At 44.8% G+C, this 22,850-nt stretch overlaps 1 protein-coding gene across 2 annotated transcripts in view; it reads left to right on the forward strand.

Annotated features, from left to right (window-relative positions):
* The window catches only part of KDM2A (lysine demethylase 2A), a 789,087-nt gene that overhangs the window by 385,172 nt on the left and 381,065 nt on the right, over positions 1-22,850 (forward strand). For both annotated transcript variants that reach the window (XM_078657462.1, XM_078657547.1), the window contains one exon: positions 4,841-4,994. In XM_078657462.1, the coding sequence (XP_078513588.1) occupies positions 4,841-4,994 (154 nt within the window). The remainder of the gene's footprint in view (positions 1-4,840; positions 4,995-22,850) is intronic.

Here is a 22,850-nt window from a genome sequence, read left to right on the forward strand (position 1 = left end):
ATACTCTAATACCTCACCTTCCCTCTGGATGAAGGAATCTCCTATGCCTTCTTCTGTGCTTATTCAAGGTAAACCCGTCGGCCATATTGGCTTACTCAAAAGTCATTAGAGGATGGAGTTACTTCCAAGCACCAGTCATCTAGAGATTTGTAGAGGGAGCAGAGGATAGGGCCTCCAAGGTGGGTGGGTAGGTGGGCGTGTGTGCCCGTTAAGGCAGCTCATGAAGCGGCCCTTTGAGCCTATGCACAACTTAACACTCAAGACGACCTTCTTAATCGCTATTGTGTTTTTACGTAGGCTTTGTGAATTCCAGGACCTCACAAGACCTTTATCTGCACACTCAGAGGCTGGGTGGTAGTGAGAGTTAACTTGCCAGTTGTGCCAAAGGTGTTCACATTTTCATGGCAATCAAGCCATACAAATACCAGTTGATTTCCAACATCCAAATTCTCAGGCTGAATGGGCTCTTCTTTCAAAGGATGTCAGAAGTGAAGATCTGTATTACCTACAGGTAATAAAAGCAATCATGAAAGGAAAGCAGTTTTTCATCTCCTTTGTCCCAGTGACTAAATTTTCGCCAGTCAATGAAGGGATCATCATTCGATGCATAGTCCAAACAATCCCAAAAATGTTATAGGACAGCTGATGTGATGCTGGAAGGGAAACCGAGTGCATGTCATGAGGAAGAAAGGAATGACACTGACTTTCATCACTAATGTATCAAGGGGAAACAGCGTTTTCAGCGCTGTCTCCACACGCAGTACAATTACAACGTGGTTGTTACAGCGACCACATTGTTACCACTCATACAATTACATCGCAAGTCTTTACTCCAACTTGCTGTAGGGGGCGCACTTGTGTTGGAGTTAGAATCCAACATGTTCCCTGCTGTTGCACAAACCGGAGTAATAATACTAATCCTAAGTCCAGCACACCCCCTACAGAGTCAGAGCCTCTTACAGTACCGAGTCAGCTCTAGTGGAAGTTTCCGAAGCCATTCGGGAATGCTTGTATTCTGGAGGAAGGGCAGCCCTGATTTGCTGGACCTCTTGGCAGCATTCGATACCGTTCCCCACTCTCTGCTGCTTGCCCGACTTGCTGACATAGGTATCTAAGGCCCTGCCTGGACCTGGCTGAAATCATTTCCGGAGGATCAGACGCAACAGGTATGGCTTCCCCGTTTGCTACTCCACTGCAGAGGGTGTCTTTGGGGGCCCCGCAGGGGTCATCTTTGAGCCCCCTTCTTTTTAACATTTGTTACTCCCTTGGTCAATTGGCAGAGGATCAGGGGGCCACAATTATTGCATGGGCCGATGATACTCAGCTTTTGTTTACTTGAAGAAAATCCGAGTGTTCCACCTCCTCTGCAAAAAACTGTCTGATTAGGTCGAGCGACCTATCTCAATGCGCATGCGGGAGCGAGATATATAGGGGCTTAAATAAGCTTTACCTAGACTGGCGATTGACTGGCGATTTGGTGCTGTGCCCGTGCGCTTTTAGGTCAATGCGCAAGCGCATTGACCTAAAATGCGCGTGCACATCATCAAATCGCCAGTCAATCACCAGCAGCACTCCTCCCACACCTTTGAAGTGACTGCCTCGGATGTGGGAGCGCCTTCACTTCAATGTTAACTTATTATTTACATGGTGCACTTCTTCGAAGTGCCTGCGCCGTTAATTCCTGGCTGGAAGCATTAGTTGTGTGCACGTGTGATAGAGGTTTGCCGTGGTATGGTAAATGTACACGATCGCATTTCCCCAGGTCGTCCGATTGAACACCACCTCCCGCCCTTGGCTGCTTGTTATTTGCAGTGTTTCAGCAAAGGAGAACAAAAGAATGATATGCAGTGCAGACTTTGGATGTAAGTAAAATAATGTCTTTTAAGGTTACAGGTCAAACGCATCTTATTGACATAAATCAGCACCTACGTTAGTGCCTCCGCCCCATTCTTCCATCAATCTTGCTGAGGTCTCCATTTCAGTAGAAGAGGGCGACCTCTTCTGTGATATGAAGACGTGTGTGCAAGGTGTAGCGCTTTGAAGTTCATACTATGTCACACTGTCAGCACATTCATCAGTGCCCCATGACCCATACTTTCTTAGTTGAAAGGATGGCGGCTGATAAGTCCTCGGAGACAGAAAGGTGTTTTTTGTGCTACAAATCCACTGTCTCCTCCCCCCCCCTCCTCTAAAAAAAAAAAAAAGGCATGCCCATAAATCTTCAATGTAAGGCAGTAAGGTGGGGAATGCCTAGACGTATTTCTTTCATTGAAGGTGTCGTCCACGCTGTAAACAAAGAGGTGCAAACTTGCCTTTTTGTTTACTACAGGAAATCAAGGCACGTTTACCAGTAATTCAACTATACATCCACAGCGCGTGCCGTCCTCCATTTAAGTTCAAAGAAACTGACATCGTTTCATAGCTAGGCATACAAACAAAGCCCTGGACTGGAGTGACCGTACCTCCATGATGACCTGCTTGCCCATATTAATTGTACGTCTGCACCTCGAGCTGTGCTAAGAGCTGTAAAATACAACACCTGCGTGTTTATGGCTCTGGTCACATTTCGCATACAGTAAATGACACCTCTAGTTGTGGCACATCTATCATTTCACTCGGTAGCAGCTATTTTGTATTCCTGAGAAGCTCTCTGCTATGGCTAGATTATCAGCACAAGGTTCATCATCCCTAGTTAGTCAACATTTGCTCTCAGATTTCTATTATGGGTACTCGCTTATGTGGTCATGTTTGCTCTTCCACATCTAATGTAGCACCCCTAATTCTTTGCATAGATTCTTAAACAAATATAAATGCTCTGGATGTAGCCTCCAGCATATATACAGTATGTGGGTAGATTTTCCAGAGCCTGCAAACGTGGCATTTTGCTCCTAATTGAACAAGCATTGGCATAGCCAATAGGTCTCGCCTTTGGGACCTTATAAGTGTTTAGCCATGCAACAGTTGATGTTGTTGCACCAAGAATATTGTGCTGCATAACTAAATACTTAAAAGGTCCAAAAAGCGAGACCTATTGGCTATGCCAATGCTTGTTTCATTGGCTGTCCTCTGCTCAACTAAAATGCAACAAGGACAAATCAGAAATCCTCCTCTATGGAATCTTCCCCCCTCAGTTTAGCGATGCACTTTGGCCGGCTGATTATCCTTCGCCGGCCTCAACGGGGCAGCCCGCTGAGAATCTTGGGATCTGGTTTGAAGAGAGCCTCTCTTTCCCCACCCAGATCAAGAGGCTCGCTGGGAACGGTTTCGGGATACTCAAATCCCTCAAATTTTCTACCCCTCCTTCCTAGGGCAGAAAAGAAACGGTTACTCGAACCCTGATACTTTCTCGTATCGATTATGCCAACGCCTTGTACGTTGGCCTACCAGGCTACTTGCTTAACAGACTACAGGTAGTCCAGAATGCTGCGGCCAGGCTTCTTTTTAACATCCCAATAAGATGCAGTGTAAGACAGCATCTGCGTATACTCCACTGGTAGCCCGTAACCGAACGAGTTAAGTTTAACGGCCTGGTCCTGGCACACCGTGCTTTGCACGCTTCCGGTCCAATCTATTTGCGGAAACGTTTTATGTTCTACACTTCAGCTACATAGCTACGCTCTGCCTCTCAGCTCCTAGCCCATGTACCTCGCTTTCGCCTGCAAAGGATGGGTGGCAGTTCCCTTGCTTTTAGGGCTGCTTTGGCATGGAATTCGCTTCCTTTTCCTCTCTGTAGCATCCAGGACCCAACTCATTTAAAAAAACTAAAAAAAAAACTGTAAACGTTTCTTTTCATTTAACGAGTTTCCCCTCACTCCTTAAGGTCCGCGACGGGACACTCCTCGGTGTATCCGTGCGCTTGCTACAAACTCCAATAACATAATGACTTGCGATGTAATTGTATGCGTGGTAACAAAACGGTTGTGGTAACGACCGCTTTGTAATGGCATGCAATGTATTTGCATGCGTAGTAACAGTATATATTTGTATCCAGAAGTGCCATCTGTGTTGCGGCCGTCTGGTCTTCTATGCACACCTTCACTAAACATTACTGTGTTGATATGAAAGCTATTAGAGGCACAGATGGAACAAAAAGTACTCGAGCAACCGTTTTGAAATAGAAACTCTCTTTAACCCAAGCTTCCTGTGGTGGTGAATACCGCTACTGAGTCAATGCACAGCATGTGAATCCAGAAAGGATTCATGCTGCAAAACAAAATAGTTACTTGCATGTTGGAGTAGTTATGCAGATTAAAGTGTTTTCTGGAGTCACGTGCAACCCGCCCACATCCCTCAAAAATAACATGAGTTTGCTCCAAGGAGCGGCACATCAGCACACAGAAGAACAGGAAGTTAAAACTACAAGACTGTCACCGGGAGGGAGATAAAGAAACGGAACATGGCATCCACGCTGAGGGTCTTCCCAGGAAAACGTCTGACGTCATCCATGGAGGGGCATAGCACAAAATGGTAAATTTCTTGATGACACCCACCCAAACAATATTTAAAAAATGAAGAAAAGAGACTATTACAGACCCAAACAGTAAGGTGGAATAATGCATCAGAAAATTCTTCAATCTGCAAAATTACTCCTGCATTTTAGTAACAATTAAAAAAAAAACTATAACTATTGGTCACTTCAATGATTGCCCATTACAGAGCAGGGTATGTAACTGCAAGTTTCAATCATTGGCAGTGCCTGTTTAGCTTGATATCCAGGTGAGGGTGATGACATATGTTTGGTAATAGCACTGTTCAGTGAAATGGTTTGCACGTACGCGCTCTCAATCACCGATACTGCATCGGAGTACTGTAACTGTATTCTTTCTCCATTACCTGGCAGATCTTCTGGCTGATCCCACCCACTACCCACAATCTGGAGATGTATGAGAGCTGGCTGTTGTCAGGCAAGCAGGGGGATATCTTCCTGGGTGACGATGTAGCAGATTGCCAGCGCATCGAGCTGCGGCAGGGTTATACTTTTGTTATTCCTTCTGGTAAGCTATGCTATCTCACTCTGATTGTGTACACTTCATTACTTTAATCTAATTTCTAATAACCTCTGTGAATAACCTCTATTGATGCCAGAACAGGTTGGTTTTTAACCCTCTGATATTTGAAATGCACTGGCAGTTCAGGCGTTGATCTGTCATTCGATGGTCAGCAGTTATTTGGGTAGAGGGCTGTTCATTCTTAAGGGCACTTTAAACAGAGCAGAGTTAGGGCTCAAGCTTTGGGATCTCCAGTCCTCTGTTTTCACCAGCAATACAGAACATTTTCTAGGTACAAGCACCAGGTTAACAAACAGGTGCAACAACTTCAGTAACCTGAGCAATAATTCTTTTTAGCCCAGTAAGGGTTGATCTTCTGGGTGAGGCCCAACACGAGCAGCAGATTCCTCCTCCTGACAGCCATTTTAAAAGCTTTCTGAGGTATTGACCATTGTCCGCTTGTGTCTTCGGTTTGGGGTCAAAAGGCTTGATTATCCCAAGAATGGAAAAAAAATTACTCCAGACTAGTGGGTCTTGCAGGCGATGGTTTTACTCTCGAGTTCTTCAGAAAACTGCCACCTATTCCCCAATCAGTCGTCCTCTTCACCTTCACTCATCTGAGTCATCTGAATGAGAGTCTTACTCTGATGTTCAGGGGAGCTGCATTAAAAGTTCATCAGAACGTTTTGAATGGTATCTTTACAGCAGGTGGTACAGGCTCCACAGGATCAAGATTAGACGTTTCTTTAAACATCCAGGAATTTTTTTTCTCCATATTCCTGTTAGAGAATCTCACATGAAGCATCTGAGCTTTGTAGGCCGTGGGAAATGTTATCAGTTTGCATTACTCCCTTTCTGTCTTTCATCTGCCTCGTAGTTGTCACCAAGAGTCTGGCAAAGTGATTGCTAATCGTCATCGCTGTAGTGTGCATATTTCTCTGTACCTGAAAGATTGGTTGGTGAAGGCAAGGTGTCCTTTGAATTATTAAATCAAGTGCGGACAGTACTGACACTAATTCATGTTTTAGGGATTTCAGTACAGGATGAAAAAGTCATACCGGTCATTGTATTTAGGAGATGAAGTATGCAGGGGTATTCTGTCACTAAGCAAAAGGGTTTGAGATATTAAAATATTATCATTCCAGTTTGTCTGGGAGCTTGAACAGTTAGCTAGTCTGAATTCTGTTGTTTGGGGGTTGAAGAGGTCTTGAATATGCTTGTGTACCATATGCTTGTTTGAGGGCGGCTCGCTGCAGTTGGCACTACAAGGCAAGTGGAACCTGCTCTACTTTCATTTATATGATAGGGTGAAGGTTCCTTTGTCTGTTTTGAATTACCTAAATTGGTGGGTTTTCCAGAACAATTTAATGGTGAGTTAGCCATTCAGGAATCCATGGCCTCGTCGATCGTTGGTGACCCATTCTCAAAATACGGTTGTGGGTAGTATCTGCAAGAACGTCATTTAAACGCAGTGCAGACTCCGAAGGAGTCAAGTGTTGCATAAATCTATTCGAGTTTAATTGGGTCATTGACTGATACATTGGACAGTTTGCAATGTGTCATCCAGATCACCTACACACTAAAGCAGATATTTTGAGCAAGCAGGTTTCCGTGTCATGTTTGGGAGATGCATCCAGATTTTAAATAAGATGTTTACCATGTGGGGATGACCTCCGGTGGATCTAGTTGTAACTCAGGAAAACAAGATTTGCCAGATTCATTGTTTCCAAGAGGGATTGATTCTCCAAGGGATGCATTGTCTATACCTGAGAGGTTGACCTTGGTAGCTCATTTCCACTGGTTCCTGAGTTGTAGAGAGTGAAGAAAAAGAAATGATGACAAGGTTTCTGTGATTATGTCACATAAATCTTTTAGTGTGAAGGTGCTTTCTGCAATTCTGACCCCATAAGTCTGTTCCGTACTGCTTTGATGTTGCAGTTTTATGTACCTTTCTGTGTGCGACTTCTGACCCGTGACTCTGTATTTTGAGTAGTCCGCTTCCGACGCCTAATCTCCCTGGGTGACCTCTGTGTCTTCGATTTCATTGTTGCTGGGGAGTCCTAAGTGACTGGGGGCGGCCTTGATTGCTAGCAGTTTTTCCAAAGTAAGTCTAGCGCCAGACATAGTTCACATACATAAATCTGCTAAAAGAACAGTGTCCGCCAGAAAGAGCATTACCAGAAGCATGTTATTTGCTTCTATTGTGCATTTTCTTTTTTCCTTTAATTTCTTTTGTGTTTAGCCCTTCCTCTTCCTCTCCCAGTCCACATTCTTGCAACTGTAGATCAGCAGATAAAGTACTATTTTGTGTTTCTCCTGTCCAATTATGTCACTTTCTTCAACTGAAAATTAAAAAACCCTTTTGTTTGATATATTTTCCTGCTGGGGTTTGTAGATTGTTTTTGGCGTTTTGTAGCACATCGCATGATATTGCATTGTTAATTGAGAAATAAACGAAGTTTATGTGATGTATTGACCGGAAAGGAAAACTTTATTCCACGCTTATTCTTTGTTTGGAGTGCACCTGGATAGGCTATGTTGAGAACTCAAACTGCAAAGCTCTTGCTTATTGGATGATAGTGATGTTGATTATATTTGTTTGTTGTGGATGTCGCCAGTGCAGCCTATGAGGGTTTGCTTGCTGTTGACTTTCTTTAGCGGGTCCCCCTTAGTCAAGGACCAGGTTTGGAGTGCCTGAACAGTGTGCATTATGCTGAAGTATTACTTTTTTTTAAATGTTTGGAAAAAGGCATCGGAAGGGTTGATCAAGTATCTCATTTATTTACTCCAGCAGTAGTGTTATCTTAATTTCTGAACTCTCAATGGATATGGAAGTACATGAGGGTACGGTCAGCTTAGGGGTTAAGGTTTGCTGAGCTAGAGGCTGCTGTTGACTTCACTTACGTGGGAGTGAAGCCATCCTTAAATGAGGTTGAGCATCCGAAGTTAGTCAGTGTGAAGGATATCCTCATGGGTGGTGATCCCAGCCCAATGAGGGAAAAAAATGTATAATAACAATGATAAAAACAAATATGGACATTCTCTGAGAACTGGTTGACTGTGCCTATAAGATAATGGGATTTCTGGAAGAAAGGGACTGTAAGAAATTGGATGATTATTAGGGGTGGGCCAGCACCGACCTCCAGGAATAATCAGAGCCCTTGTCTATGTGAACCCTCAAAGCCACTAAATTAACCTGAGCTTGATGCCCTGGTAGCTTTGGAACAGAGCAGATAGGCTTAGCTGCAACATGTAGAGAATACATACAGTACCAACACAGTTATTAAGTAAAAACACAAAAGAATAATATTCCCAAACGGAATTAGAAAAATGGGGTGAAATTTAATAAGCAAAACTCCAATAAGGTGAACTAACCATATGAATGTTTAAAGTCTTAAGTAGGAATAACGCCAAAAAGCACAAAGTGCCAATGATTGTAAGTAGATTAGGACATATTTGCTATTTGATGCTGACCTTAATGGAGCACAGATCACAAACACAAACCAAGTTGGTTCTGGTGAAAGATTTTACATTCTAGCACAGTCCTTCAAGTCTCAACCCCCACAAGGGTACACTTCCAAAGCACCCAGGACCTCGGAAGTGACAGGTACAGACTCACAGGGTGTCAGACACCCTCAGGCATTTGTTCACGCTTCAGAAGTTGTCCAATCATATCAGACAGAAGCTAAGTAGTAGGGTCCGGTCCCGATCCAGTTGCCACTAGTCAGCTTTACAATTGAAGGAAAAGGCCTCTTGTTGCTTGTCGAGTCCCTGTAGCTTCCACACGTCTTCCTAATGACCCATAGAGTCCACTTCTTTGTCCTGGGTACAAAAGGGAGAGCAAGTCCAGTTATTTAAGACTCTTCTCAGGTCTCAAACTGCAGATTCAGTATTCTTCTGATCTTCCGCATGTCTAGGAGTTTTCTGAAGTTGGTGCCTGGAGATGCACATTTATGCCTGGCACAAGCTGGTGGGTGAGAATTACTCCTGTGCATTCCCTAGCCAATAGGGTAGATGTTCCCAGGTCCAACCCTACACATTTTGATCATGCGCAAGATGGCGTAAGTCTTCGGCACACTAAACTTGTCTCCTGACGGCTGTGAATGTGTCTGAGTAGTGTGGTGTGGTGATCCTAGTGTCCATCTGCGTCAAACTTTACAAGTCCAGTTTGGAGCAGACCGTGTACCCAAAAAACCAAAGACACACATTTGGTATAAGAAAGTAGGGTTTTCCAGAGGCCACACAGGGTATACACAAGAATTGTTTTGGCATCCTATTTCCCTCTTTGAAGGGTGCCCCAAGTGTTCTGTGTAAAACCCACTGACCTGTCGAGCAGGATTTGACACTCCATTGTGGCAACGCCACCCCATTCTTAGATTCTCTCGGGGACAGCCTAGCTTTGCTCCTGCTACGCTACCCTCATTTCACTCTTATGGGATATTTCAATCTTCAGTTGGAATCCAAAAACGATGTGCAAGCCACTAGCTTCTATCAGACCCTGGATATCTTCGGCCTGAATCAGGCTGTAGTGCTACCCACCCATTCTGCAGGTCATACATTGGATGGTGTTTGCTCCAATGTCCCGGCATTGGTAACACTTATCCCGATCCCACAAATTTGGACAGACCATAGTCTGATTCCTTTTAATGTCTGTCTTCCCGAACAGGTAAAAACATCTAGGAATAGACAGCAGCCCACAACCGATATAAATTGGAAGAAGGTGGCTGATAACATCATGTTAAATCCTCCCCGGCATTCACAAGCCCCCAGTCTGTCAGGAGATGTAACTCAGGACTCCATAGGTTTCCATTCCTGGATGCATCAAGTCATCACAGAATGCGTCCCGTCCAAAGGTCGCCAATATAAGGGCACAAAGGGAAAACCAAATGCCCCCTGGTTCTTTCAAGCGTTGGCAGAAAGTCATCTACTTTGTTGGAAAAATTAACAGAAATGGAGAAAAACCTACGATCAATCTGCCAAGATTCTTTATGTCCAGCAAAGAAAATCCTATTTGGCCAGTATCAAATTGGCTAAAAAGATATATTACATCAAGGCTATCAATGAGGCACAGCAGAAGCAAAGAACGGTCTTCTCCATAATAAAATCCTTCACTCACCCAAAAACCCTTCAGCCGATAATTCTCCATCTGCATCCTTCTGCAATCAAATCGCTGACTTTTTTGAGGAGAAGATTGTGCTCATTCAGAGGGATTTTCCAACTCCCTCTCCTCCCTCCGCCTTAAGCCATCTGGGGCGGGGAGAGGACAAGCCATACACCTTGAGTGCCTTTCAATCGGCTTCTCTTCTACAGACCAGGGAAGTCATCCTGGCCTGTAAATCCGGAGCTCCCTCTGACTCGTGCCCTCCTCTAATACTCCATCAGCTAATTGATGTAGTTAACCCCACCATCAACGCGATTGTCAATGCCTCATTATGCTCAGGGGTGTTCCCTCCGGAGTGGAAAAAGGCGATTGTTAAGCCTTTAATGAAAAAACCCAATAAGTCCACCACCGGCTTGACCAATCTCCGCCCAATATCCCTGCTCCCAGTTTTGGGTAACATAACTGAGCAGATGGTCCATCAAGAGTTAAAAGCAAATTCATTGACAGTCATAATATTCTGCACTCCCAACAGTCAGGCTTTCGACCTAGGCACTCAACCGAAACTGCCCTCATTGAGCTCACTGACTCTATCAAATTCCTACAAGACGAAGGTAGATATGCTGTCTTAATCCTTTTGGATCTCACGACAGCATTCAACACCATCTCTCACAAAATCTTGATCGATAGGTTGAGAGACATAGGTATAATAGATGTTGCCTTGGCCTGGATAGTGTCCTTTCTGACTAATAGATCCCAAACTGTTTCCCTGGGCCCTTTTTTATCCAATGAAAAAAAGGTTTTATCCGGGGTCCCCCAGGGCTCCATCTTAAGCCCATTGTTATTTAACATTTATATGGTCCCCCTTATTGCACTGATAGTCACATGGAATACTTGTAACATCATACGCCGACGACACCCAACTTGTGGTTTCTATGGATAAAAACTCCACGAATGCAGAACAAAATTTCAAGATCTTCTTGACGGAAGTTTTCCGTTGGATGGACAATAACCACTTAAAATGCAACACCAGCAAAACAGAAATCTTGCCTTTGGGTAAAGATGTTCATTTTTGCCCCAAGGACTGGTGGCCTGAGGATTCACCTCTTCCTCCCCATTCAGTGGAAACGGCAAGAAATGTAGGGGTCCTATTTGACTCTGCTCTTTCCTTTGATCAGCATGTAAGAAATACAGCGGGAAGTTGCTTCAGTATCATCAAGTCATTGAAGAAGTTTTTTGACTTCCTGCCTACCGACTCCAGAAAGTCAGTAGCTGTTGCTCTGATACTATCGTGATTAGACTACTGTAATGGCCTTATGGCCGGAGTGAAAAAAGCTACACTAAAAAAACTACAGAGTGTACAAAACGCAGCGGCTAGACGGGTACTTAAACTACCAAGAAGATCCTCCGCTGCGGCTGCACTCCAGACCTTGCATTGGCTACCACTACACAAGAGGATCCTGTATAAGATCTTGCTGATCTCTTTTAGAGCTCTTAATAACACAGGCCCGAGGTATCTTGCGAGACGTTTTGCACGCTATGATCCTTCGCGTTGCCTAAGGTCGTCTGGTGGTAATCTAATCAACATCCCCAGATTCAAGTATAAAACCAAGGGAGGTAAGACTCTTACTGTGCTGGCCTCTAAAGCATGGAATGCCATGCCCGAGGACCCTTAGACTCCTCGTCCAGGAGAGCGCCTTCAGGAAGCATCTAAAAACCTGGATTTACAGTCTGTCAGAAGGTTTTGTAATGGCTGCCATTTAGGTTTTTATTTTCGCAGTGTACACTAGATTCAGCGCCAGGATGCTCCTTTCGGAGCGACAGTTAGCGCTTTAGAAATACTCCATACAAAATACAAATACAAAAAGGATGGTCATAGCCCCACAGTGCATATTCTGTCATTAATTTAAGTGAGCAAGTGATCATAGGGAAAGCAAGGTACTTCAGCTATTATGTTAAGCTCAAGGCTGCCCTGACTGGCTCATTGACGAAACTATTATGGTCCCGTATGCAGGGCAGTAAGTTTCAATTAATGACTTGGGTGCCCGGGACGTCTTTGACCTAAACCTTCTTCCAAAACTGTGTGCCAAAATGTTTGCAAGATTAAAGTCTGCTGAAGATGACCGGCAAGAGCTATCATCGAAGGTCCATGCGTATTTGTGTCACCTTCTACCAGTCCATTGGGCGGGCCACACATCTACCAAACCATATGAGTTCAGAGCAGAAAAAAGACCTAACCAGCCTAAGATGTGGAATAATACCTTTGGAGGCATAGAAGTATGGGTGCTTTAAAGGGACAGTGACCTTGAATTGCAGACTGTGTAATTATGAACTTGAATCGCTGCTGCATGTAGCCTGCCGCTGTAGTGCATTGAAGGCCTTAATGCGCTATTGTCTACAACCAGTATTCTGCCATTTAGGAATCTGGCAATGCCAGAACACGATAGAAATCTGTCTGAGTGGGACCAATGTACAGTTAACATCTAGACTTTTGAAATTCCTGAAGGACACTGACAAAGTCATGAATTGGAACGATTTGCCTGTATAGAATCCAAATTACCTTCCTTACTATATTTAAATGTAGCATTATAACCCCATTCTGTTTTTATTTTCACTATAATAACAGATGATGATTAGGGGGGTTTATTTCAGGCAATTTTGAACTTTACTATATGCAAACAGCATTACATCCCCATTCTGTTTTATTTTGGTTTCAATAACCAATGTATTTTCTAAAAGGGAGATTATGCACTGTGATTATACAGGATGGTAAAGGGATTGAAGGAAGCTTATCACATTGGTTTCAAGAGTACGCCTGTAGAACAAAGCTTCCTTGTTTCCGCACCCGGCACATCACACTTTATATATCTGACTCCAATTGACTCTGGTAACCGGTGGCTATATTTTGGTGCATGTTGAATGAGACAGTCCCGGTCGCCACTGTGCAGTTTATATATAAATGAATGAACAGCTACGGAATTATTTTGTACACCTATTTTTGACTATAATGTTGTAATGAATTGGGTTTAAAGTAAAAGTTGTAATTATGTTTTTCTATGAATTATCTATATGCCATGTTGAATATTTTAGACTAATTTGATATGCTACATTTTTTTGGTTTTATATAACGAAAAACATCTCTCTGGCCATTCATGTCAACCTATTGTTTGATTGTGAGAATCATTTCACAGCTATTCAAATGCTAATTATTGGCAGGCAAAAGTAGGGGAGCAAAAGCAAATGGGCCGCCAGAGGCTTTTGGTAAAGAAAATTTAACTTTCTAAAAGTACATTTACCTTAAATTTTATCAACCATCCCACTGCACCACTGGATTTTTAATAATTAAAATAATGGTTTGATTATTTTTTTACCTGTTTTTTTAAATCAAAGCTAGCATTAGTACATATAATATTGTAACCCAATGTTTTTTCTATGGAACAGCCAACCCTTGTTACACTGAAAGTAGTTTTTGGAGCTTCTTTACTATAAGGACATTTTTATCATTAAATCCCCACATGCCCTACTTTTAAATACCATTCACCCTACTATATGGGCAGTAAGGGCTAGATGGGGGTAAATTATTATTTGAAAGGAAAATGTTGACTGTCAAAATAATTTATTTTGACAGGTCTAATTTGCAGTTTAACTGCAAAAGCCAGGCTATAAATTGTAGGCCTGCAGTCATGTTTGCACTGTCACTGTAGTGGATTGCACGATTGGTGCTGCAGTCCACTAGTGAGACTTACTTACAGGCCCTGGATACACTTTGTACTATATACTAGGTACTTATAGGTAATTTAAATATGCTGATTAGGGGTATGCCAATTTCACCATTTTGAATGGGGGGGGGGGGCACAAGCACTTTATCCCTGGTTAGTAGGGGTATGGTTCAGGGATAGTGCTACACGCAGCAGAAATACAGGGTCCAGCAAAAGGTAATAATCTGGGGTGCCTTTGCAGAAAGAGCAATTTTCCTACAGGGTCAAAGGCATAAAAAAAATTCATGATTTTATGTTGGCAAAGCGACTTTAGGAAGTGCTTGTGCACCGTTGCTCAGGTAGTATTTTTCCTAACTGAAGGTTAACTAAGGTGGTGACAACCAATATCCTTTCAAAATGCCCTGAAGATGTGGAACTTTTCCATAAATATGTATCTCTCGGACAAAAGGACAGGTTAGAAATTTCTATTGCTACTCACCCCAGGTGGGTAACAATAGAAACTGATAGGAAGACTGCCAGCACTGTGGGACAGAAAGGGCATGAGCACCACCACTCGCCCAAGGGGAGTAAAAGGGTTTCCAGCAGCAAAGAGCAAATCACTGAACTCCCATCTGAGACAGAAGCCAAAGGGTAATGGAGCTATGGAACTTACCCCCTCTCTAAGGATGGTGGTTGTAAACAAGGCCACATCAAAAGAGATTGCCCAACAAGAGATATTTATGTAATCTCCCAGATAAACTGTCTCATGTGACGCACGGAGGACTGTTGTTGGCCCTAAGGAGATAGCTCTGGTTTGCTTATGTGTGGGTGGCTTACCAAACAACTGTTAGTCCCTTGTGTTGTTGGACATGGGGTCCCTGCCATCTGGGACAGTTGAGCTAACAGTACAGTATGAAAGAGTAGTTTGTATATCAAAAGAAGACTGTCTGGATCGCAACGACACGGTAATACAGCTAGTTCTCCTGGGCCATGAGAGACGAGGGCAGGCAGGCTACCTGTGAGAAGTTTTTCTGTTGCCCTGTAACCACTAGAGCCAGACTCTAACGCTATGTCTCTAAATAGTAACGTCAAGTCTTACTCTTTGAGGGTGTTTATTGGGTATAACAGCCAGTTCAACGGACCCCTAAAAAAGGTGCAAAAATGTTATTATTAAGGGAGTGTTTTGACTATAGCCAAATAAATAAGACTTTAATTCAATTAAGTTAAATTGTTCGGCAAAATGCTGCTTCATTGAGCGCTTAGGTCAGGCTCAGAATGAGACTAGTAGCATATGAATACTGCACCAGTCTGCCATGGTACACTTACTAGGCAAAGACTTTCTGATGAAGGGTGGCGGTGTGCAGAGGCCTAAGTGGAGTTTCTTGTTTGGAAGGAAAACATAACAGATTTGTTTTATCCCCGTGCTAACACATGCCATAATCTTGCATCATTCTGCTTGCCCTGTTCAGGCACTCCAAAATGGGGTGGTGACCAGTCAGATGAAGTAGCAGCGGCCACTGGGAGAATTCCAAGGATCACAACGCTCATGTGGTGGAAAGTGACACATGTCTTCAAGCCCTGCGCAAACTGGCTAGAGTTGGTTGCAGCAGAGCCATTTTGAATATGGATGCCAACAGCACCTCAAATCAATGTTCACAAGTACTGTGGTTGGTATTTACATGTTACTGACGCTGCTCACCTACAGTGCCCCAGATTCTGGGGATTGATAGAAGCCCTCTAGAGTGCTACTTTATCAACAGCTACTATTCCACTCTCCTTCCAAGCAGGGTATAACGGCCCTCTGGACCCAGACTATGTGCTAAGTGGTGGTGGTGGTGGTGGTGGGGGTAGTGGCGGTGGCGCAGCATGCTTGCAGTCCAGAAACGCAGGTGCTTTTTACTTACACCACTCTCTGGAGACTTAATCCTAAATCTCTAAATTGAAATGTATGCCCACTACTGGGGACTCCATCATCTGTTGGACCTGTAAGGATGCATGTCTGTGTAATTCAAAAGAGGACTGGTGAAAAGTGGGGCCCGTTTGGTGGTTGTCTATTTTGTGTAGGCTACCTATGTCCCTGCTGGAAATAGGGGCCTGCAACTGTGGAAACCCCTGCAACTGGAACATCTTAATCCCCATACAAGACCCTTGAGTTTATGGCATCCTATTACCCTTCTAATGAATACTGGCTGACTGGTCCATCTGGTTCTTCGAAAATCTGACTATCACCTGGGCCTGAATCTGAGACCTGAGCTGGCAGTGTCAGTCCAGTCACTGTGTGTTTTGTGCCTGTGCCCTCCACTGGACACCGATAACTGGAGTCTGGTTCACATGAAACCAGGACTCCATCTGCCTGATGAAGCACCAAACTCTTCACTGTGCTGTAGAAGGGCACTAGCAAAAGACTAAGGCCAAGTGTTGCGGGTTGATTCAGACCAAGATACCTGGGCCTTAGAGGCCACGGAGGCCGTGGTAACTTCGGGGTTGTATTTACATTCTAGAAGATTCCATCACATTCTGTTTTAAATATTTTGTTAGTTTCACTGATTTACCTATGAAACAATATCAGTGGATTGACATTCTTAGGTTTTCTTTGCTGTCCCAATGCTGTCCGAGTTTCCAGCAGCACCCTCCACCTCTTCCTCGCTGTCCAGAGGCAGTCCTGCTTCAAAAGGAATAACTTGTTTTTCCAATTGGAGTGTGTGAGAAAGTGAGTTTCTGTTGCAGTACCCCCCACTTTTTTTTGCCCGATACCTGATGCTCTTTTCCTTGGTGTGCCCTGGGTCCCTGTCAATCGGGTACCCAGGAACTGTGTTCCTTCCCTAAAAACTGTACTAGAGCCTAAACCCAATTGGCATCTCTGGCCACATGTCAGCCCCTAGTAAATGGTACCCTAGGTACCCAGGGCATTGTGACCAGAGAAGACCCCTAAGGGCTGCAGCACTTATTGTGCCACCCTTAGGGGCCCTGTACCCTGACACACACATTGCCTTTTTAGGCTGAGTGTCCTGGTGCAGATCTAAACAAAGAGTCGACATGGCTCACATCCCTGTGTGCCATGCCCACAAACCCACTGCCCTGGCATACATCAGCCACCCCTCTAGCTGGGTGCCCTATGCCAGTGGTGTGGGCACAGGTGCATGAGCCCTGTGCCCCTACAGTACCCAGGGCCATTCCTGGCCACTGTAAGTGCAGTGATGCCATTAAGAGTACATGGTGCTGGGAGGTTGTCATTACGAACTTCACAGCACCATAATGGCTACCCTGAAGACTGACAAGTTCGATATCAAACTTCTCAGCACATTAAACCCACACTCATGCCAGTGTGGGATTTAATGTAAAATGCACTACAGAGGACCTCTTAGAGATGCCCTCTGAAACCTAACCTACAATCCACATCTTGTCTGAGAGGCTGCTTAGGCTGCCACACAGCAGACATGTTGCTGGACCCCTGGGTGGAGAGCCCCGCTCTCCTGGGCCTGCAACAATGCACATCCTGGGACGAGGTGCCAAGCCTCCTCCCCCAGGATGGGCAGGGGGAGCTTCAAAGGCATTCCGCCTTTGTGAGCTTCTCCAGACCACTTGCTGTACTCCGGAACTGTGGTACAAAAGGGGGTGTTGATGGACGGAGTATACGAACCAATCAAACACTCACACCCAGTCAACAGATCTGGGTTTAATCCATCACCGTTCTTTAGCCCACTCTGCCACACCAGTTCAGACATGGCCATATGCAAATCAGTCAGACCCAGTGCCTCATGGGAACAGTCCAGGCCGAACTGCCAAGCCATGCCTTCCCTGGACCGGAAACAAGCTTCCGAGGACCAGTTTCTGGCATTTCAGCCGTCTTCAGCCCGGCTTGCTTGAATCCAGTGGCAAAGTGAGCAAGGGACTCACGTCTGAGCATACCCTGCCAACTTATGGCGAACAAAATGTATGTATACTTGTAAAGCGCACTGTTACCTCGTTACGTGGTGTCCTGGCGCTGTATACCGCTGGGGAACCCGTCCTGGCTTTCCCTGTGAGAGGGAACCCCAAGGTGAAGCCAGGCATCCCCGGCGTTGCTGGGGCCGTTGTGGAGATTAAGCAAGCTATTGCCCAGAGTTGCAGAGTGGGACCCATGGTTAGCGTAGGCACCTAAGCGAGAAATTATCGAGTCCGCGGACATTGACCCAAGACCCTGCCGCGTCGGGAATTGAACCCTGGTCCCGGGCCGACCTCTGCTTCAGGGTCTGCCGCTTCTAACCGGTGAGCCACACTTCTCCAACAAAGTGGCACAAAAGGAGGTGGTGATGGATGGAGTATCAGAGGATGCTTGATTCCGGTCCAGGAAAGACATGGCTTGGCAGTTCGGGCTGGACTGTTCCCATGAGGCACAGGGTCAAGACTGATTTGCATATGGCCATGTCTGAACTGGGGTGGCTTGGTGAGCAAAATAACGATGAATTAAACCCGGATCTGTGACTGTGGGGGAATGTTTTGCCATTGTGCAACATTCCGTCCTTCATCTTGTGTGTTTTGGTACTCAGGAACTGGCCCCCACCAGTTCTGACCCCCACCAGTTCTGACCCCCACCAGTTCTGACCCCCACTCTGCGGGAAGACTGGCGGGAAACAATACGTCAGGAAGAGGGGGTGTGCCAGCCTGTGCCAACTCCACCCCTCAGGTGGGAGAGGCGAGGTAAAGCACGACCCCGGGCTCCAGCCATCTTGAAGATGGGGCGCCGTGCCCCCCTCCCAGAGGAGAGGAGCAGGCTAGGGGGTGTACCCACCCCAGGACAGGTAACCATTGGTCCCTGCCCTTGCCCTACCTAAACACCCCTAAATTTAGTATTTAAGGGCACCCTGAACCCTTCCTTCCTTAGATCCAGATTCTGAAACAAGAAAGAAGAACAAAGAACAAGAAGACCTGCCGTGCAGCTGCTAAAAAGAAGACGACACCAACTGATTTGGCCCCAGCCCTACAGGCTTGTCGACCCTCGAACCTGCTCCTGCTAAATCCGGCGTCTCCAATGGTCAGTAACCTCAAAAACCCGGACTTGTAACTCTGACTAACTGGGTCTCACACGAGCAGTGGTACTGCTCAAAGCAAGTAACAAGCCCTGGCATCAGCCCGGAACCGCAAACCCTGCACACTCTGCACCAGTCAAGCCTGGCCTTGTCTGGAGTGAATCAAGTCCCTGAGGACGTCCCCCCGGCGATTCTGATCTGGAATCCAGTGCTAAAGGACCCTCCTCGACGACGCCTGCAGCCTCAGGACAAAGGACCCCTCCGACCGCGACCAGCAGGGGGTAAGATTTCCCGACCTCAAAAGGCACCCCGGCGGCCCACGGCCCCCTGTGCCCAACTCCTGGGTGCCTACCTAGCCTCCAAGATCCCAACGTACCACTCGAAGTATTGGTCGCTCCTGAAGATCCTCTGTCCCCGAGCCTGCAGCCTTTGTTCCCTTTTTAACTTTCCGATTGGATAACATTGAGCGCCTGACGACTCAAAAGCACCCTGTTCCCAGTCACCTGAGTGCCGCTGGAAGTGCAACTACTACCCTACTCTACCTCCCCACTTGCCCTGAGTAAGTGACCAGGAGCTCAGCTCCCATAGCCGCGTGGCCTGCTTGCTTGCAGCCACCAACCGAAGGCCCCCTACCCTCCATTGGATTGCATTGGGCTTACTCTCTCTGCACCCGGCTGCCCCTGTGCCGTAGAAGGTGTAGCTACTGTGCCTTTCCGACCTTGGGAGACCCCTGAGTCTATGCCCAGAACCTTAACTTCACCAGTCACCTGGAAACCGATAACTCACTTTCCTTCCATAGGATAACATGGACTGTTTTTCTGTGAAACTTCTTCCAAGTGGGAAGTTTTGAAATGTTAAAATATTCATCTAAAATCAACCGAATAACGAATTCCAAAGTACTCACCTGTGATCAGGAGAGAAGCCAGTGCTGTAACTTGTAGCCCAGTACTGAACCGCAAAAGTAATCATAACCGTGTTTACTAGTAACCTAAAATTCTTCCATAGGAAACAATTGACTGTTTTTCTGTGAAATTTCTTCTGTCTATTTTTGCAAACTACAAATATTCCTTAAAAATTGTACCAACTACTAAAACTTAATTACTTACCTGTCTTAGGTAGAGACTCCAGTGCTGAACCTAGGAGTCCAGTACTGGATTACGAATGTAACGAGAACCCACTTTACATGTGACTTAAATTTCCTTCCATAGGATAACATTGCTAGTTTTTCACTGAAAAGTTTACAAGTGTCAACTTTGAAAATACATTTATATTCTTTAAAAATCACAACTGTAACCAAAACGCTTTTACTTAACTGTTTACAGCTTAGGTCCTGGGACTGAATCCAGGATCCAGTCCTGTGGTTAGAAAAGTAATCCTTAAAGTAATCAACTGCATTTAAGTAGAAAAACCCATTGAGCTCAATGTTAAATTGTGTTTAAAATTGTGTTGCCTATTGCAGCCACTGTAACTATTGTGCTTACAAAGTTTATTGCCTTTCTGCAAAGTAATTACCTGAAGTCACTCAAATAGAGAAAAGTATATGTTGATACCTGTTGGTTCTAAAATAAAACAACTATATCTTTTGATATAAAACAATTGGCCTAGAGTTCAGTTCTTGAGTGTGTGAAACCTTTTGCTGACTGAGTGTGTACAACAAATGCTTTGCACGACCTTCTGATACTGCCTTACTGCTCGACCAAGCTACCACTTTAGAGAGTAAGGTTATATCTAACTTTAGCCTCTGCCATACCTCTGGAGACTGTGTACTCTATACACACTGTACCTTACTTTGGTCCAGTATATGTAGAGCCACTTTCTTACAGAGTGCACTGGTATTGAGGCCCTAGTGTAGGACATCCGTGGTAAGCAAGAAAACCCATATAGGATACTTCTAAATACCACTACCGCTATAAAGGAAGAATACCCTTTAACCACTAGTACAGCATATTGTAATCCCCATACCTCCATCTCTAATCCACTTCTTACAGTACTTCCCCTTAGTAGGTCACAAATGGAAAACTTAAAGGCAGACCCCAGCCTAAGCCTAGATTTCCTATTAAAGGTCTATGCAGTTGTAGGTCAAGATAAGGTAAGAGACCTATTTTGGAAGAAGACTCAAACTCTTATTATGGGTCAGTATTTACCTCTGTCTTTAGATTCCACTCACATAATATTTGCCTCTGTTGGTGACATTGTGATCTTTCACAGGATCTTTAACACAACTGCCAGGGAACTCACTGGCAGGTCAAACTTTGATCACATTTGAGACACTGCAACATATAGTACCTATTAGGCCAATAGAGGGTGCTTGCCATCATAAAGCTTTAAAAGCGTGCCTAAGTTGTTATGTTGATGGTGCAGGATAAGTAGCCTGAATCAGGACTCGCTATTTAATCATCTTAATGGTGTGCAAGAGATTCATCACCTCCGCTTCATCCCTTCCCCCACAGAAGAGAGCAAACATATTCATTCATATTTCCTCTGTATTTTCAGTATTATAGGCCGCCGGTTAAAACAAGGCCTACATATGTTGCATGCCCCCAAGGATTCTCCCCTCAGACTTCATCAGGACCCTATGATAATTCTAACCGTACAGAAACATGTTATGTTATGTTATAACTTTATTTATATAGCGCACGGCTACTCAGCAGGAGTGTCCCGGCGCTTTCGGAGGGCGGCTCAGCAATTAAAAATCATAACATAGAACAGACAAGGAAAAACAGAAAGTGAGATGAAAAGAAAAACAACCTAAAGATTAAAAAGCCAGGTCTTCAGGTTTTTCCTGAACAGAAGCAAGCTGGGAATGCTGCGTAAAGCAAGGGGCAGAGAGTTCCACAGCTGGGGGGCCTTAAAGCTGAAAGAGCGACCCCCGATGCGAGCCTTCCTCACTCGGGGCACCACGGCCAGGAACAAGGATTCCGACCGCAGGGAGCGGGCGGGACGGTAGAAGGCCAGTCTGCGCTGCAGATACTTGGCACCGGAGCCAGAAAGTGCCTTATGCACCAGCGTAAGTGTTTTGAACATTATCCGCTTTCGGATAGGGAGCCAGTGAAGTGACTGTAGCACCCCAGATGTTCTTGCCCGCCTAGGAAGGCCGTAGATGGCGCGAGCCGCAGAGTTCTGCGCCACCTGCAGCCTTTGGATCAGATACTCCGGAAGTCCGGAAGTCCGGATGGCCCCCATTAGCATAGCAATTTTTGCATTGGAAATTTTTTTGTGATTCTGATTTCTTCGATGCAGACAGTATGAAAACATTCAACACAGGAAGTCTGAGACCAGTAATGGATTAATAAGCACATCCAATTGGAAATGTTTTATATTTTGACCAGATCTAGCCACAGTGCTGTTCTCACACTTTAAAAGTACTTTACTTAAAGGTGTTACAGAGGAAGTCAAACAGTTCTGGTAAAATTCTGCATATATTAAATGAATATGTTTGACATTTACAATAGGTGATAAAAATCCTCAGTCAGGGGAAGGATTAAATCAAGATACACATTGGAGACTAAGTCAACATCTGAAATCACTGTATACAGATTTGAAACTGACAACATCAAAAGGGCCTCTATCTTACTGCTAATGTGTGTATACTCAATTTGCTGTTATGGTTAGACATAACCGTCTTCAACGAAGTCAGGTTGTCTTTTTGTACTCTTCATGGTAGTGTTCTTATATGAATGCTTGCTTGGCTTGTAAATGGTTCTCACTACATTGCTTTTTCTTATGAATAAAGTTATTTGAGGGTTCCGCTGTAATAATTCACAACAGGAAGCTGCACTCTTACAATCTCTGTGGCAAAAGCTGATGTAAAAGCCTGTGATACACATCTATTTTGGAGCAGCAAATAAAGTTGCACAAAAGATTAGTTGACACATCTTGAGCTTCCCACATCTGACTCGTTCTGTGACTGACTCCTGATAACGCACGCTCTGTAGGTTGTTGCACTCCCAGTCTCCATTTTTGCCTGTGTGACTTGTAAGATTTAAAATTTGCAATGTAAGTACACTGATTCTAGCTTTCACTGGTTTATGTTCATGTAATGCAAGATGCTGTCAAT

The sequence above is a fragment of the Lissotriton helveticus genome, chromosome 1_1 (assembly GCF_964261635.1).
Source record: "Lissotriton helveticus chromosome 1_1, aLisHel1.1, whole genome shotgun sequence".
NCBI lineage: Eukaryota > Metazoa > Chordata > Amphibia > Caudata > Salamandridae > Lissotriton > Lissotriton helveticus.